This window comes from Curcuma longa, chromosome 3 (assembly GCF_044706935.1).
Source record: "Curcuma longa cultivar G26 ecotype Majalengka, Jawa Barat chromosome 3, ITB_CL_G26_1.1, whole genome shotgun sequence".
NCBI classification, from domain to species: Eukaryota; Viridiplantae; Streptophyta; class Magnoliopsida; order Zingiberales; family Zingiberaceae; genus Curcuma; species Curcuma longa.
Genome location: NC_133863.1, coordinates 1,485,167 through 1,503,979, shown reverse-complemented (window position 1 = coordinate 1,503,979; position 18,813 = coordinate 1,485,167). Strand labels below are relative to the sequence as shown.

The 18,813-nt window shown below is 37.7% G+C and overlaps 2 protein-coding genes across 2 annotated transcripts; one reads left to right on the top strand and one right to left on the bottom strand.

Moving 5' to 3' along the window:
- Positions 1–1,852: 1,852 nt before the first annotated feature.
- On the bottom strand, positions 1,853–4,128 carry LOC141825132 (uncharacterized). Its single transcript, XM_074712522.1, has 2 exons — positions 3,869–4,128; positions 1,853–3,563 (listed from the first exon to the last, which is right to left on the bottom strand). Exons 1-2 carry the CDS (start codon positions 4,013–4,015, stop codon positions 2,481–2,483), a joined length of 1,230 nt encoding a protein of 409 aa, XP_074568623.1. The 5' UTR covers positions 4,016–4,128; the 3' UTR covers positions 1,853–2,480.
- Positions 4,129–11,016: 6,888 nt separating this feature from the next.
- LOC141825342 (uncharacterized) lies at positions 11,017–16,894 on the top strand. Its single transcript, XM_074712725.1, has 4 exons — positions 11,017–11,107; positions 12,527–13,661; positions 14,484–14,711; positions 16,559–16,894. The coding sequence occupies exons 1-4, from the start codon at positions 11,092–11,094 to the stop codon at positions 16,695–16,697; spliced, it is 1,518 nt and encodes a 505-aa protein (XP_074568826.1). The 5' UTR covers positions 11,017–11,091; the 3' UTR covers positions 16,698–16,894.
- Positions 16,895–18,813: the final 1,919 nt, after the last annotated feature.

Below are 18,813 nucleotides of genomic sequence, written 5' to 3'. Positions count from 1 at the left end.
GATCTTTGTCTATTTTCTCCTCAATTTTCACAAGGTCTTATTTTTTTTTTTTTGCAAGATTTTTTTGCTTGATCAGAAAGGTATTACTAATAGTTTTTCTCAACAAAGACAAACCTCTTGTTAAGTTATCACTAAGTGCCACACACTTTATACACACACATATATATATAATATGTTGCAGATCTTACGTTGCACACCCCATAAACATCTAGTATAATTTTTTTAATTTTAATTGTCACTTCATTTAATCAAAATATTATACCTTAAACCCTGAACTCTATATACTATATATTAAACCCTAAACTCTCAAATCCTTATGTTTGTATACTAGAGATGAGAATGCCAACATATAAGTGTAGAATTATTAGAAAGAATAAAATAAAAGGAATAATAGCATCTAAGAGAAATCAATTGTATCCTCCATCAATGATAAAATAAAAGGGGGGAAAAAGTTGAGCTGCAACAAGGGCCACCCCTTGACCAAAAAAAAGTTGAATTGTATATACAATCCAAAGAAAGCATATATTTTATAGACAAAAAATAAAATAAAAAGATTAGTGAAAGTTACAAAGAACATCAACAAAATACCAGATAATATAATAAATACCATTAATTGATTTGGATGTTTTTTACATAAATCTAAATGAAGATGTAAAACCCATGACTTAATAATAATCTAATTAATCTTACCTTGACTCACTAATATCTTTGAGGAGATGGAGGACAAAGTGTATGAGAGTCTTTTTGCTACATTTCAAGACAACTACTTAAAAGAGATAACCTAAACTTCATTATTCAGAAAACAGTAGAAGAAAAACTCAAGGAACAACTGAGGGTTTTAAATTCATGACGTGGTTTTGGTATCATGTCAAATTTGATTATACGATCATTTCTCCTGCAAAAAGCTTAGCTAACAAGAAAAAACGTTATGTGTCCTATCCACACACATATATATTGTCTATATGCATCATTCAGTCAGGTCTGTCATAAAAAGCACATTAAGTAGTGTTCATTCCTAGAATCTTGTGTGCATTGAGAGAGACGTCTATTCTTTAGAGTTAAACAACAACAACAAAAACTGAAGGCAAATTGACTGTTCAAGAAAAAGAAACTAAAGAAAATTGCATGGCACACTAATGAATCAACCTTTTGCTTTTCATTTGTCTTCAGTCATAAAATACCACAGCATAAAAGTCTGAAACACCACTCTTTAATTATTTCCAGTTTACGTTAGCACACACACACACGCACACTCACAAATTAAAGAAAAAAACCCTAGTCAACTAAAAATTTTGGATTAATTACTTGGACATTTTATTATTATGAAATTTGAACCTGGCCAGTTACATAAATTATACCCATAAATTTTCTTCTGCATTAAAAACATGGTCAAGGAGAGAGTGATATATAGTACTATTGTAGTCAAAACCAACCTACATAGTTCCAATTACTACAAGTTACATGAGGAAAAAGTGTCTATCTTTTTGTTTGGCTAATTAGAGATTGGAACTCTTCTAAGCTACCTTAAGACCATAAAGAGTTTTCCATGAATAATTAAAGACAAGCAAACTCTGAGAAAAAGTTGATACGCATGTCTGCCATTTTTACTATCACCTTCTACAAGGAGGAGACACAAGCCATGCCGGCCCAGTGCCTTAATTTCTTTAGTTTCCCTCCTAAATATTTAACTGATAAAAATGAGACAAACTGATGGAAAGGCAGTGAATTAAAGCAACTAAATTAAATTATATTGAATCATCAAGCCAGAATTCAGCACACAGTACTGCATGAAATTGAAGGCACTTGAATGGCTGTGAACAAAGTTAATTTTGAGAGCAAAAAAACAAGTCCACTCATGATCGATCAGTCCATTGATGTATCAATTAATACAGTCCAGGAAAGAAAAATATGAACAAATTAAACAAGGAAACACTAGTCACACACCAACTCGAGGAAAATTATACCAGGTCCTTAATTTCTGCAAGCACTTCAAAGAAATGAAAGTGAAAAAAAAGAGCATTTGTTAAATGGCATGTCTCTTCAGCAGATCAACTATTAGATATTGATATGAACTGATGAAGAAGTTTAAAACCAACCACACCAGTAGATCATAATCCCTGCTATATATATACATACTTGCAAGAGCTGCAGCTGATCATCTTCTTAATAAATTTCCAACAGCGCGATTGGAAATTAATTGCTAGTTACCAAATGGACGCGATGTTCCTCTGGGAGCAAATTAAACCAGTCTTGTTTCGTGCCTCAATGATTTAAAAACACAAGGGGCTTGATGATCATACCTTAATTTCCTTGCGGACCGACATGATCTATCCGATCCGAGTATACTTGTTAATACCTCTGGCTATTGGGCGTAGATCGATCCAATGCAAGCCAGTAATTATCTTAATTTATGAAAACTGTGAAGAAGATGAAGAAGCCAATGATCTTACTTTAAGTTGAGGGATTATGCTAACAAGGAATTAGATAAGAGGAGCAATGGAGGAGCTGCAGTTTGTGTTGAAATCCGACCAACTAATGCCGCCGGCGGCGGCAGCGGTGGTTGAGTTCCAGTACATGGCAACTGAAGGTGGAGGGATGTTATCCAAGGGATAGACATCCGAGGGGACAATGGTGTTCTGCCAATTCTGCGAGAAGCTGTTGCCGGTCATCACATTGTTGCTCTGCGACGATTCTAGTTTGACTTCCTTCGTCATCCCGTTGATGCCTCCATGGATCAGTGAGGAGGCCTCCAATTGATCGGTACTCGTGTCGAATGGGAGCAAAGACTGATTGAATTGCTCCTCTAATTGCTTGATCGGATGCTTGATGCTCGACGCGAGGAGTGATGGAGAGGGAAGCATAGAGGACCCAATCAGTAGATTGTCGTCGCTCAGTATGGAATTCACCGGCGGCAGGTGTTGAAAGCCGAGATCTTGGCTGGAGGAGAGCACTCCGAGGCCGAGATGCGGCAGCAGATCAGCGGCGGCAGCAGCATAGGACGGGTCGGTGAGGCCATCAAAGATGAGCGGCAACGAGGCAGCGGAGGTCATCTGCTGCAGGGCGTGGTGCGCGTAGAGCGCAGCGGCGGCGTCGGAGGAGGCGGCGCCTGGTCTCCCCGCCTCCGCCTGGAGGGAATTAGTGTGAATTATTTGACGATGATGATGATCCGGCGGCGGACTTAGAAGAGGGCGAGAGGGGTTTCTGCCGCCAGTGGCGGCGGGGGGTTTCTTGACGACGCGCTTGTTTTTCCGGCATCCGCCACCGACAGGGACGTTGCGGAGGGTGCCGCCGCGGGTCCAGTAGCGCTTGCAGGCCTTGCAGAAGTGGCGAGGCTGCGCGAGGCTGTAGTTGTTGTAGTAGCAGAACTTGGTGTTAGCGGAGTCGCACCGGGGGCACCGCAGCGCCTCGACCTTCGCCATCGCCATCGCCATCGCCGGCGACGCCTTCTCCACCATCGACTGATCCCTTACCTTATTATTATTATGTGTGTCAGCGCTGTGCGTGGCGGTAGCGGTTGTACCTTTGTTGTTGTTTGCTGGAGCAACAAGGAGTGCGTCTTTCATCTGCACAGAAATTAAAATCGAGGAAATCAAGGGAGGCGCAGGAAGAGAGCGAGAGAGAGAGAGAGAGAGAGAGAGAGAGAGAGAGAGAGAGGATGTATCAGTAATACTGTTAGGGTCGAGGAAGTGAATGATGAGAATGGAAGCAGAGGGAGGTTCCGTGACAAGAGCTAGCCAACAAAATAAGCACGCAGAATTATTGACTGATGTGACAGAGATAGCGATGGACTGAGAGAGAAAGAACAGGGCTCCTATGCCAGATCACGTGGCTTATTGGTGCAAAAAAAACAGTACGAAACCTAATCTACCTGTGGCCACTTCTTCCCTGGAGAAGAAGAAGAAGAAGAAGAACACATGCCCAACCTCTCTCTTCCGTTCCACTCCATCCTCCTCTCCTCTTCCTCTGCCACCGCAGTACAGTTGGAGCAGTAGGAAGGGAAGGAAATGGAGCGCATAAGTAGTAGGAAAAGCTAGCAGAGAGAGGGGAGGAATCCCGAGGAGAAGCAGTAGCAGGAATTGGAGTGAGCGAGAGAGAAAGGAGGCGAGTGCGGAGAAGAATCGTTGCCACTGCAGCAGCTGCCTGCAACTGCATGCCGCTCCTTCTTCTTCTTCTTCTTCTTCTTCTTCTTGAATTCACTTTTTTTTTTCCCTTTAACTTTGGCTTTGAAATTTTGTCCTTTGCGTAATCGATTCACAGATGGCCACCCAGCCAGCTAGCTGTTCAAATTAACGGGATGGATCATTGTTCATTTCTTTTGATGAAAAAGAAATAGGAAACGAATGGGTAGAGGGAAAGCGACAAGACGGCTGTGGGGTTGGGACTGGTGGGCGAGACCACCATGAGAGATGCATGGAGATGTATTTCTCTGGGTGCCATTGCTGCCATCAGGACCAGGCGTGCTGGTGCTTTAACAGGACAGGAGACGGGTTCACCATGTGGGCAGCTCACACCTCCCTCTCCCTCTATACTGCTAATTAATCAATTGTCCATTAGATAATAATCAACTGCGAGGGAGGAGAAAGAAAGAGATAGATAACGAAAAGGCACGATCAACGATCACGTTGTTGTGGGACGAGGAGCAAATGTAATTCAAACCCCAAAGCGATCGATTCTCTAGTCTCCCGAGAAATCTCTTCTCCATGCATCCTCACCAATTATTCTCTCCTCTGACAAAAAACTAGTATTATAATTTCTATACGCATTAAACAAATCACACCTTCTTTATTCCTTTAGTCGTTTCGTTAATTAATCAGTTCACGACACATTAACACAGTGCGAGATTATACATTTAAACAAACAACAAAAAACTGAAGGGCACAGGTTTGGTCAAAGGACGAGAGGCCCACCACCGACCAGAGATTCGCACTATACATATATATAGAATTAATTGACGAATAGAAAGAACTATGTCTGTGCATGCGGATTGTACAATTAGAATTACGATATAATTAAAATCACCAATAAAGATCTCAGTGGCAGTATTTATTCCATTCTTCGAGATTATTTTTGCTGAATATGCATGTCTGAGAGTGTAAGTATGTATCTGAAGACTTGGAATTGGTGGTGTGAACTTAAAATAACATTATGACTTCACATGAGGCGCACCAATGTATATAAAAACATAGTTAATTAGGTTAAGAACTACATAATCATAGTACATCGATCGTTCTTGATATTAATCATGGATGGAGGGCTTGCTCAATTACATGTCTGATGATATGAAAGCATGTATGTATATACATATATATGCATAGCAGACAACTAATGTCTAATCAAATCAATGCAGGCCACCATTAATTGCTCACTCAACCAACCAAATAAAATTTCACAACACATCCCGAGAAGACAACCTAGATATTCTTTAAAGAGACTTCTTGGGAACGTGTACCACCCTAGCTAACGTCTCGAGAGTGCGACGCTAGTTACATAGGAATTGGGAAAGTTTATCATATCTATCCACTTTAGGTGCCCTAATCTCGATAAATATTTTATTGTTATAATCAAGTATGAATTGAGATTGGTTGTGACTCAATGGAAAATCATGTACTTCATTACTAAGTATACCTGAGTGTCTAACTTTAATAGTACAATACGTACAGCCAATTTATTGGTCATTAAAGCGAGTGATATTAATTAGACATACCTTTACACCTAATATAGTGTTATCTTCTAGTTGGATCCCTCTTCTTCATTGTGAATTATTGTGCATTCATATTCAAAAAGGATATTCTTTGAAGCAAAATGAGTTTTCATTTCATGTCACCGGCCTCCTGGCTAACACCAGGCACCATCATTGCACCTCCGATCCTTGAGCACGTTAAACTGAATTAGTTAACCTTCCAATTTGGCATCAACTCGGTGTCTTAGATAGATCAGAGATGGCAGATATATGGCAGATGGAGGACCAAAGGGACCGCAAACAATAGCAGTCATCATACCATGCATCAGTAGTATATAGTAGTCATCATTCCATGCATGCTGTGTATATATTAATTATGAGTCTGTGCATTGACAGATAGCTCAATGGATTCTTCTTACTTCTTCCTTGGTTCATGTCATTATTCCAGGTAGTATCATGTCCTATTCATAATAGCAAAACCAATCCATTGCGTCTGCTTCATGGGCCCATGGAATGTTGGAGTTCATCAACTTCTCATCAGATATACTTTTTTTTTTGTTTTCCTTTTTTTCCCCGTAGTTGAATTTTAAATTACATTTATCATAGCAGGGAACAGATAAGCATCTTCTTTGTGCGTTCATCGATATTTATTTTATGATCAAACAGCAAACTGTTAGGTGTGAGGAAGGGATTAATATAATGGTCCATGGCTCATTATTGTGCAATAAACATGCATTAAAACTAAAGCAATATGGCATTATTTCATTAATGACAGTCTCTCTTTACGATGAGCCAATAACTGATCCAACGTGAAGCTCGACTGTAGTAAGAGAGCTTGCATGGAATACAGTAGGGTAACAGGCACTGACACATATTCCAGTCCAGTTTCGCAAAACTGACCAGCCCATCTCTTTCCTTACTCCAGAAGAATCCTCGTCCTTTTCCACTAAACTAACCCAGCTAAGAGCTAGCTAGCTAGCTGCCTTCGAATACGTTGTTGGGATCAGGGATAGGCAAATAGCTAGGCAATGGCAATAGCAATCGCATGGCCTGGCATGCCTGGAATTGGGGGAAAGGAACTTTTGATTCTTTCTGCAAGAGGATGTCTGCTCTGCTGCCGTCTGCGTACACTTCAATCAGGTCGAGAGGGACGGCATTTTAGATTACAATCTAGAAATAAATAAGGAATTGTGATTGGGATAGGGCGATGTCCACTACGACCCACTGCTCTAGTTGTGCTGTGTGTGTGGCTCCACTAAGATCTCCCGTTTGATTCTCTCACCAGCTTTTAACTTGTAGGTCTTGTCTGGCTCTGCTTTTACATCCAAGGGATTTGCATCGCAGCAGCGAATGAGATGGCAATATAAATAATCCATTCAAAATCTTCAGTATAAATAACTGAATATGTAGCTTGTTGGTTGATTATTCACCATTCAATGAAAATATGAACTACAGAGCTTTAGATATTCCATCACATCACGGCGGACGACGGCTTCCTAGTTGCCATATTTTATGCGATTGCGGGCATGCCTGGAAGTCTTTGTTTGATGATGACCCTCTAAATCTGGAATAAGTGGGGTAATTGATTTGTGTCCGCGAACCCTAAATGCGGGATTTTGATAGTCCACCAAATCCCGCAGGGTAAATTAATAATTTATCATAAGATTTTGCACGAATTTTCATATCTATGGTAACAGTTTACACAATCTTCAATTGTATTTATCTTTTGATATTAAATGTATCATCCATCTAATTTTAGTCTACAAAATGCTAAATCACCCACTTAATCTGACTACTTCATTTGCTAATTAAGAGCAATATGGAAACTCTGATTAGTTATATAAAATTTAATAAACAAATTCACAAAACTAACATCCCATACTAAAACTAGAGGCATAAATGAGTCAAGTTGCTCGCAAACTATTCGAGTCTCGATTTTAAAAAAAAATTCATTTGAGTTCGTTCGATTAAATTAACAAGCCGAGCTTGAGTTTGATTTCAAATTCAAAAATATTATCAAGCCGAGCTCAAGTTTAACAGTATTTAATTCGTGAGCTTACAAATATGTTCATTTTCATTTAGAGGCTCATGAACGTCTTCAAATTAAGAAGCTCGTGAACGTGTGTGTATATATATATTATAAATATTATATATTAACGAATCAAGTTCGAACTAAACTCGTTCAATTTTTAAATGAATTATTTTTGAACCGAACTCGAACTAATTTCGTTTACTTTTAAACGAGCCATTTTTGAATCGAACTCGAGCCGTTCACCAACCATTTAATTTCATTACAAGTCAAGCTCGAGCTTAAGAATTAGAGTTCGAATTGAACTCGAGCCGAACCCGAGCTTAGGGAAAATGAATCAAGCCTGAGCTCGAACTTCTTCCTATTCGATTCGATTATACACCTAACTAAAACTCATTCGAAAGCATCATCACTGTTGATCATGACACTCTTAGAATAGGGAAATGATACTTAGTATGAAAAATGCCAACATGAATGAAACATAACACTCACATTGGTAGTGGGTCCCACTAATATATAGTGGGACCCATTGCATATGTCATATTCCATTCATATTGAATTTTTCATGTTAAGTACCATTTCCCCTTAGTATATATATAGTTCATGAACTTCAGGTAGCTGCTGGTGTGTATGATAACATCGTACCACCTATCGATGTACATTACTTACATTGTGGCTCCGCATCCTTGAATTGTGGCCTAGAATAATCACCATGCAGCCACTGCATGACGTCACCAATAGTCACCCGTACCTATCTACCCTCTACCTCGTGGGAAATGAATGGTAATGATGGCTGGTATGGTCAGTGTTTACTATCGGTCTTGAGCTACGTCCACCCACTTCGATGTCAGGAGACAATCTCACTATGCACCAACTCCCCAAGTAGGACACCACCAGTCACCAGACTTGCGATCTCTGAGGTTGTTTGAAAGTGAACTGCTCGGTGAAGAACCACTGGGCAGCATCAGTGGCGTTGGTGTACGATACTCTGAATCTTGATGGTGTCTGTCGTTCATGATGATGTCAAACCGCTGAAAGCAGATGTTGGTGTGATGGATGGCAGCAATGCCCTGGGAGAAGCATAAGCAAACATAGCAATCGAAGTGATGCTGGACGTGTAATTGACCACTGCTCAGGTCTCCTCTCCCAACGTCCAGGTCCCCCGTCTCCAAGAGCTTAATTTCTATATGTGATGGTGAAACTCAACGACAAGGGTACTGATGGCACCTCATTCATCCTGTGAGGTGAAACAACAAAGGTGGAGAAGAGGGCATGACCACTGGAAGTGAAAGCCTGTCGACAAACATAAGCCTGGATTCTCCAAGGCAGAAGAGGATGGAGCTTGAAGGCAGATTTTTTTTTTCCAAATACAGACAAACAGATGATTCAAAAAGTTAATGCCATATAAACAATTGAAAAATGGTTCGATGAAATTAAGTTAAGCAAGATAAATTTGACATTAAAACCTAAATGTTTCCAAGCAAAATTTTTAAACGTTTTATTAGGAAACTTCAAAGATTATGTTGTGCATCTACAGAAATCATAAACATTGTGCATAGGAATTTTGAAGCAGCATACACTGGTGCAACATTGAAGCTGTGTCCTCTGGGTGCATCTCTGTAGATTTGGCGATCTACGGAACAAGTGTAGCTAGCCTTTAATCATCATGATTTAGAAGAATTAACATATTCAAAAAGTCCGCGATGATACACATAAATAATATGCACTAAAGAATATAACATTGGCATTTCTTCTAAGATAGAAAAAGGTAATAGAAGAGGAATTCGCGAAGATAATGGAGAAAATTTGATTATTGACGAGTCAATATAATTCTCTTAAATAAAATAAAAAGACAGAAATGGTGTCCATATTTACATCAAAATCCTACTCTCTATTATGAAATGAAATCAACTGTGGAGTTCAAGGACGAGATTCATGTACCAAAGCCCAAATAATTGGGACTAATCAGGATGATGATGATTGATAGGTGTGAGACTAGGGATTAGAAAGATATTTTTGTTCCGATCGCCACTAATAGAATTTGTATCATCAATAGTAGCTGCAAGAAGAAACCATTGTGTTTCAATCACCAGGAAATAGAATCTCTATCATCAATAGTAGCTGTTATGCCTCAAAATAAATAGCAGTTATAATGGCTGATCTGTTCGTGGCACTGTTTTTTGATCTGGCGCATGGGAACTAGAAATCTAAAATCAAAATTTTGATTTGACTAATTAAGAACATATCTGTAGTCGGACAGTAGGGAGTATGATGAACTGTAGCAGCTAAAGGGATGGAAAATAATCTTCAAAAAATGCCTCTGAAAAAGGGAGGAGTCAAACATCATAGTTCTCTCCATAACTAATTGAGGACCCGAAACTAGCAGCACATGAAGACATATAATAATGGAAATGTTTTGACTGGATTTCCAAATAGAGGATTGCAGGAATTAGCCAACCCCAAATAGTTTAGATAAATAGGCTTGATGATTATCAGAGTATGGACAGGAATTAAAAGAATGATTCATCCGTTTTAGTGCTTACATATATGATCAATGATTTTGCCTGATACTTCACTAGTTAAGCAACAAACCGAGGAAGTTATTAGATAGGAAGAACAGTAACGAAACAATTCCCATAACTCAACAACAAAAAGTTGGTTTGTGCACGAATTATAGTATGGCACTCCAACTCTAGAGCAAGACAATGAAGGTCATCAATAGAGAAGAATAATTATACCAGGTGGAGCGCTCATGGACACTGAAGGGCATCAAATCAAGAAGTTCAGAAAATCAAACATCAGAGTAGTGAGTGCTCTCCATGCTTTTGGGGAAAAGTATAAGAGAAAATTAGAATGATAAATCCTGATCTGATCTACAGTGAAATTCGGCTGTCATAAACTCGACCCAACCCAAATTACATATCCAACCCAACCCGGCCCGACCCGATCCGATACATTGAGTTTGCGGCCCTTTAACGCGTCGCGCATGAGCCAGCGAACGCCCAAATTAATGGCACACCTAAAAGATACTGTCACTCTCTGTGTGCGGTAATCCATACGATTCCTAAAAGCGATCTCCTAGATGGAATAGTACTGGCCGTTAGATGTTAGGTGACCAAAATCGCTATCAGCGCTGGAGGTGACTGGATCGCCAATGCTGTCCATCTGCTTTTTTTTCTTAATTTTACATCGTTCCGCTCTCCCTCTTCCGAAGCAGCGGCTTTTGGCATTTGGAGTCGAGGTATTTGGAAAATCCTGAAAGCAATCTCAACCAACCCCGAACGATCGATCAAGGGTACCATTTCTCTGTGTTTCGTAGGGAACTTTCATGGCATTTTCCCCCATTTTGAACCTTACCAGGAGCTTGTGATTTGGTTTCACCATGATAGGCATCAGAGGTGTCCCTTTGATCCTTTCATTATTTGTAATTTTGGTTTTCTGATTGTGTGATTTTCTTGAGTTAGTTTATTTGTTTCATCAGTAGCTTTGATTCCCTGCTGATTAGGGCGAGTTACATTCTATTGCGTTTTGGGCAAATGGCTTAGCTCTTTTTATTGTGTAGTGGTCGGTATGACTTGTTATTTTGGATGGCCAGTTTAATATCGGCTTCAGGTACGTCATTGGAGTGCATCTTTTGCTCAATAGTTCCATCCGATCTACGATTCGATTCTATTTTAGTGCGACGGCCGAGGAGAGCATTTCCCTAGTTTTTCAGAAAAGTGGAAAATTTTGTCATTTATCTGTAATGTATGGCGTGTTGATACTCATTATGGTTGAACTACTTCATTTTCTCATTCAAAATTGACTCATCTTTTCCAGGTTTGCTTTAGTGCAATTGATTTGTAGTTTTTCCGCCCATTCTTAGTTTCCTACCAGCATACTTGATTATTTTCTAGGGGAATTATTGTAAGTATGCTGATAACTGGTACATATCTTTCGACTTATAGTTTTCCATACTTTTAGAATGAAAAGAATTTGTGGATATTTTCACTTAACGGATGGATGATCTTTTGATTTGGTTGCATGATCTACAATTTATAGCGGTTTACTCATATTCAAAGTATGAGTTTTGGTCATAATAGCGTCTCTGTCCTTTAAAATTGTTGGACCCCAAATCTTAATTCAATGGCTTTTTACTATTTGAATGGTCAGATGTAGATGAATGTTAAACTTTGTATTAACCTTATGCTGAAAGTATGTTTCTGAAGTTAGACAATTGCACTATATTTTTCTAGTTGAGGTTTGACTCAATTTATTGCAGTGAGTTAAACTAAGAGCCATGGTTTCATAAGAGCTTTAGACATTTGTATGTTTCGTTTTGGGTTTAAATTCTCTTTCTTGCTTTGGAAAGTCAGACTCTCTAATTAGTGGGGCTTTCTATTCATATATTAAAAAGATGGTAAGGTCTGGTTTCATGAGTTTGTAGTTCATTTTAATAAGAAGTGGAGTCCTACTTGCTTGCTTGTGGACATTGGTTTGTCATGTGAAAAACATCCATACTTCTTAAACACATGTTTTCTTTTGTCTATATTTTTTAGTTTTGTCTTCTTTGGTATTCAGGTTTCTCAACAATATTAACCCCAACTGCTCTTTTCCGCCAACCCCCAACTGCTCTCTTTTTTAACTTCTATATCTTGTTGCTTTCTTATTATGATTATTCAAAATTATCAAGGATGACTGAGTGTTCACATTCATGCAGTATATCTTAATTGGAAGCTTTCTGTTCAAGTGTGTACTGAAACCTAAAGGCAATCATATAATCTTTGTTTGAGTTTTTATGTTAATTAAATAATTGTGAAACTCATTCATCTTCTCAGTACACATAACGGGAAGGATGGATGTGGATTCTCTTGATGTTGAGATTTCATTCAAGTCAGAGTTGGATGATAATTCATATCGAAATAAGGGTGAACAGAAGGAAAAAAGTTTTAAAGAAGCCGAGGAGGAAGAAGAGATGCAAGATTTTGCAGACCAGGAGAAGCTTAGATCAGCTGCACTTCCTGTTGCTGCTGTTAGTGAAGTACCGCAATCACCTACCACCATTCCAAGCTCTGGAATTTCATCGTCACCGATAAACAAAAATGAACAACCAGGTGAGCGTTTGCCATTTGAGTCTGATGACCATTCACAGGTTGAGTCCGATTCTAATGATAATGTTGAAAAGAATAGTCATAGCTTTGAGGAACCGGCCTCAAATGTTGGGCATCAGGAATGCCATGATGAGGAACAAGGAACTAGTGGTAACAATCATTCTGGTGATCTTCATGGTGTTAGTGCTGATCAAATAGTGAAAGATGAAAGGACATTAGTAGACTCATCTCTTTTGTCTGATGAGAATGATTTCAATTCTCAATCTGAAAAGTCTGAGTTTGATAATGATGTAAACAAAGGTGGAAATGTTAGTAACAATATGGAAGAGAGGGAAGATGATCATATAGTTGGTATTGCAAACTTGGATGACAGAGAACGCCTTAAAGAAAGTTTTGTTGAGCAATCTTTGCCAACTGATAGAAGTTCAAAATCACCTACATTGGAGAGAGAATTATCTGTTCATACAGAAAAATCTCCTGACCCCAACCTGTTAGCAGCAGGAGAGCAGCTACTTACTGGGATCAGTGAGGAAAAATTAGCCTGTTCGCCCAAGCATACTCCTGAAAAGCATTCTATGAAACGAAAGAGAGATTCTCAGGAGAGTTTGTCTCCTCCTCCAAGTCTTAAATCTCCACGAGGAAGGGCAACACATAAAGAAGCTCATCACAGAGATTCTTCTCTGAGAAAAAAGACATCAGCCTCACCTCGAAGCCGTGAATCTCCACGAAGAAAAGAGAGGTCAACATCTCGATCACCTGCTAGGCGGAAAGATACTTCTGGATCTGGACATAGAAGAGATCGCCATGGTAGATCTAGGTCCAGATCTCCCTATGCAAGGGATCATCATAGAAGGTCTCCAAGGTGAATTTGGGTTTAAATTTTAGTAGACGCATTTGTATAAATGCCTATTCCTTGTAGAAGTACAGCACTAGAGCAGTATATTATGGAGTGGCAAAAACTATGAGAAAACAGTTTTGATCATCATTTAAGTTGGGTACAATTGGCATACCTCAACTTATACTGGTCAGACTGGACAAACTGGTATTTAAAATTTTTGTTCTTCATCCATCTTTGATGGTTGTTTTTCCCCCATAATCTTATTGAACTTTATTTTGTGCTAGGTCATCATTGGACTTGATGCATCATAGTCAAAGGCTTATTCATCATCATTGTCTTGCTGTGTTTGTATCATCCATTTAGGGTTGGCTACACAAATTCTATACCTCTATTGAGCTATATGCAAGCACTATCACTAGTAATATTTGTATTAAGTAATTAATTTTGTTTTGCATTCACTAATGTTGCATTTGATTGGCCTTTACCCCTTCTTCCACTCTAATAATAAATTCAATTCTTCGAACTATAGAATCTATTGGATATCTTTGAACATGAAATTACCATCTCAAACTATAACAATTTTATCCTTTATTAGAGCTACACCTATTTGCTCTCCAAAAATTACTTCGACCTATAAAGTATGCTAGGTTATACCATAGTTATTTAAAATACTTTTTAGTTTAAAGGGGACGTGATGTTCACACAAGAAATTTAGAAGCCTCTCAACATTTTGAGCATTCATTATTATTCCTATTACATTTTCATAAATGTCCTTGTAGTGTTGAATTGTACTTATAGGTATGTTGCTTACTAATTAATTTAGTCACTTATTTCCTTATTGAATAGGAGAAGGCATTCTCCAAGGCACAGATCTCCTCCACCAAGTTATCATTCTCGTCATCGGTCATCCAGAAGGCCATGGTCACCGCCAACTAACCGCAACACTGGAGTGGGTAAGCCTGGGAGGAATTTGTTTGTTGCTGGTTTTAGCTATGTTACCACTGAAAGAGATTTGGAGAAGAAATTTTCTAGGTTTGGACATGTAACAGATGTTCGCATTGTTCGTGATAAAAGGTAAATTATATTATTCGATGAACACATCTTTATCTGTAATTGCTCACCATCATAGTATTGGTTATGCAGTTATACAATTGTGCTAATGAATCACATGAAATGGCTCAATTTGGCCCACTTATTATATACTACGTCTATTCAACTTTATCAGTGAATTTTATCTAAAATCTCAAATATTTAATATCTGATCACGTATAGCATCCTGATTTTAATATCTGATCATGTTTAGCATTACAATTTATCTTTATGTTGTAATCAAGAAAGATTACATTGTATTTGGAGGATGAGTAATATGGGCTGCCTTATCAAATTGAGGTTATATAGTTCATTACTAGAGAATGTTTGATGTCACGATGTTTCCAAATTCATACTAGGAAGTTCACTTTGTTCTGTTGATAATGAAACATGCAAGTCAGCTACTGTTGTTTTCAGTATAGTTAATTTCCTATTCCTCTATTGTAGAATTTATGATTGAATTTAATGCCATTACCTTGATATTTTCTATTTTGAGACGACCTACTTGTGTGGCTACTGCTTCAGTTTCTCTTGAAAAAGAATGATACAAGTCATACGACTTAAAAATTGATTCAACTCCTTTCACTATCAAGAATAATTCTATCCCATGAGATTCCAATGCTACCTTGATCTAGTTATTGACTTCAATAACTAGCGAATTCCTTCTTTATACCCACATTAAACTGTCTGCCGGGAATTCTATATCTACAATCAATTGCAGAATAGTAGCAGATCTAACATTCGCCATCAAATGTCCAAAAGTTAATCTTCTTTTTGGTGTGGATGCCAGGTATTATTTTGTTTTGTGATCCCCATTGGATTGTTCTCCTCCATTGCTTGGAATGGCTTCCTTTCCTAATTGCTTACTTCTCAGACTTTTTAATTGTCATACACTTGTGATTGCAAACATTCTCTTCTAAATACTATCATATTTTTTGTTCAGACAGTTTTTAATGGCTGAGCTTTCACCTAAAGATTCGGTTAATTTATTGATCATCAATGTTGCTAGAGGTTTTCCAAGTTTCATTTTAGACTTGGAGAATTATACTGTGTAAACAAATCAATGTATTGCTGCCAGATGATTAGGAACCCAGATTACAGGTTTCACTTTTAATGGTTTACAAACTCAAATTCTATCCAGCCACTTGAATCCGTTTTTATGTTGGAAGGAAATTAATAGGATAGAAATAGAATAAGATCCATTGTTACTTGGAAGGAAGAGGATAAGAGGAACCTTATTCCTTCAAATCCTCCATTTTATTTTGGCCCAAAACAACAAAACTAGATGAAGGAAACTTAACTTGACCCTCTGATAAATACACCAAATTAAGTGGCATTATTTCCTTTTGGTTCATCCAAGTAAATAAGAATGGTCGAGGTGGTTGGAAGAAAGATAATATAATTCTGTTTTCTTACTTACATTACTTCCTTGCTCTCCTACTTCTCTCCTCCAAGTAAATACAATTCTGGTTTAATAAATTGCCGGAAGAACCTAGATGCAACTAGCTGATAAGTTTCTTAGTCCCACTGACCATATTAATTAAATTATCATTGTCCCTTTTTTCTTTTATTCAAAGACTGTTTATCTATTAAATTGTATCAATTCTTAGATTCTAAATGAAATTAGGTTATTTGTTTTGATTTGATTTCTGTTTATAAAATTTTGCCTTAGGTTGTACTTATACCACAATATTTTCTTCAATTCTTTTTTCACGAATAAATTTAAATTCCAATTTCATTTTCATTATTACATCACTACCTTTTGCACTTGTTCTCTTTTCCTGCTTTTTTACTCTGCATTTCTGCTTTAAAATTTATATCTAAATGTATAGATCAGGGGATTCTCGTGGCTTTGGGTTTTTATCCTTAGAAAGGGATGAAGATGCTGATGCTGCAATACGTGCTCTTGATCAATCTGAGTGGAATGGGAGGATTGTTCTGGTGGAGAAGTCTAAGACTGGGGCTCGCTGAAAGATTTCTTTGCATTACTACCGTAGTCAAGAATGATAGAAGAGCCTTCAGTTTTGTCAGCTTTATTTTGGACCAGTATTGGTTCCAACTATAATGGTACTGATCATGCTACGCGGCAAGTGTTACTTTGTAACAAACTCTTTGATCATGCAGTATGTCTATGTTTTCAACTTGGTATAGAATGTTTATTTTCTTCATGGAATTGTTGTGAACAAACATTTAGGGAGTATACAACTGCAACTATATGTAATTTGAATTATCATCAAATAATTGCTGCACATGGAATATTCTTTCAGGGTTTATGATCATTCATCGGATAGAAACCATAGGTGTTCCTTCACTTTCTGGGAAAAAGTTCACCTTTCAAAGGACCACCTATTGCAAACGTCTGAGGCCTGAACCTACTATTTCGAAGATCATTTCTCTCATCTTTTGCTATTTTTGACACGGGTAGCCTTTTAATGCAGTAACACTTTTTTATCACATGATTTATTAAATCATTTTAGAACTACGTGCATATAGTTTCTTTTGCTGAATATGTTTAAAATAATCTGAAGCATTGTTTGTGCTTAATAAATATTGTGTTCTAGTTTACATATTTAGTCAATTTATTCCATAACATTATCCACATGAAAATCTTGTTTATAACCTTTTGGTTTTATAACTTGATATTGAAATCATACACTGCAATTATATTTCAAGTTTGTAACAGTTGAGAATTTCTGACATATTCATTCTTTTACTCATTTTTTTTGGCTGCATCATACATTTTTGGGCATTTTCTTCTGCCGCAGGCTGGCTCCTTTTCAAATTGGTGATTACAAGCTCCATGAATTGAACCATATCTTACTCAAGTACCTTTACTGCCTGAATACATATGAATTAGTCATATAGAATGTACCAACTCCACCTTTGGAGTTGTTATACCAATCTAATTTGGTGACTTGTCCTGATATAAGAACGAGAATGTGGATCTAGTTGGAGAAATGAATGAGCATGATGAATGCTTTTGGGAGTACTGACTGCCCCATAAACATTGGGTTAGTTTGTTGTCCATGGCTCAATTGATTTGTGGGGACACAGCTCTCTTGCACAACTGCAGGTCTTAGTAAGCTGGAAACTAGTACATGGTCAACATATGATTTCTTTTACTCCGTGTATTTAGTTTAGGATACATCACTAGACATTTAATGTACTGAACTATTGACATGTCAAGGTACCCAAGGGAATTTTCAAAATGTGTCTGTTATATTTCTAATTACCTCTGTTTCTTTTAAGATGATTCTAGTCTGGAGGCTTTAATTTGGTTTGCAATTGTTTATTGGCATATTGAGTCATAGTTGTTTCGTTGCCCTTCCATAGATTGGCTGGAATTTTCTTTAAGCTTTGAGGCAAAATCATGATTAACTAAAACAGAATAGAATTGTCGATCAGATTAGCAACTGGCTTGTTGTGTTTAATATTGTTCTTTGTCAATCAATGCTAATTTCTCCTTATAATTTACGCGCACATGTAAGATTATCAGACTAAGTTTTGTTTCATTGTCCTAATGTCTTTGATCTAACTAACATTATAAGAACCTATTTGTGTGTTTAGGAATGATGTAACAGAAAGTGTTTCATACAACTGGTATTTAGGCAGTTGCCCAGTCCTAGCAGTTAATTCCAAATGCTCTTAAAAATATCACATATTATTTGATTTAGTGTTAGTTAGAAGCACACTCTGGAACATTTGCTGAGAAATGGTTTCAATTTCGTGCATTCTAGCAGCTATATCCGAGTGCATCTTCCCCTGTTAAGACTGGTAACGAGCAATAACATGCCTCGTTGATAATCAAATACTTTAATATGTTGAAGTTGTTAAGTTTTGACAAGGGTGCTGGTAAGTTCTTTTGTAGAAATAACCTTACAATTGATACCTTGAAAGAATTACCTTACCCCTCAGAAGTAGATTATAACCTTTCTATGATTATGATTTTTAAGCGTCCAAGATACAGCTGAAGTTAAAGCTGTGGTCCTATTAGCGTATGGGTGCTGCTGTGATTAATTTAGATGTACGTCATGCTACATTTTGACCTTTCTATGATTATGATTTTTAAGCGTCCAAGATACAGCTG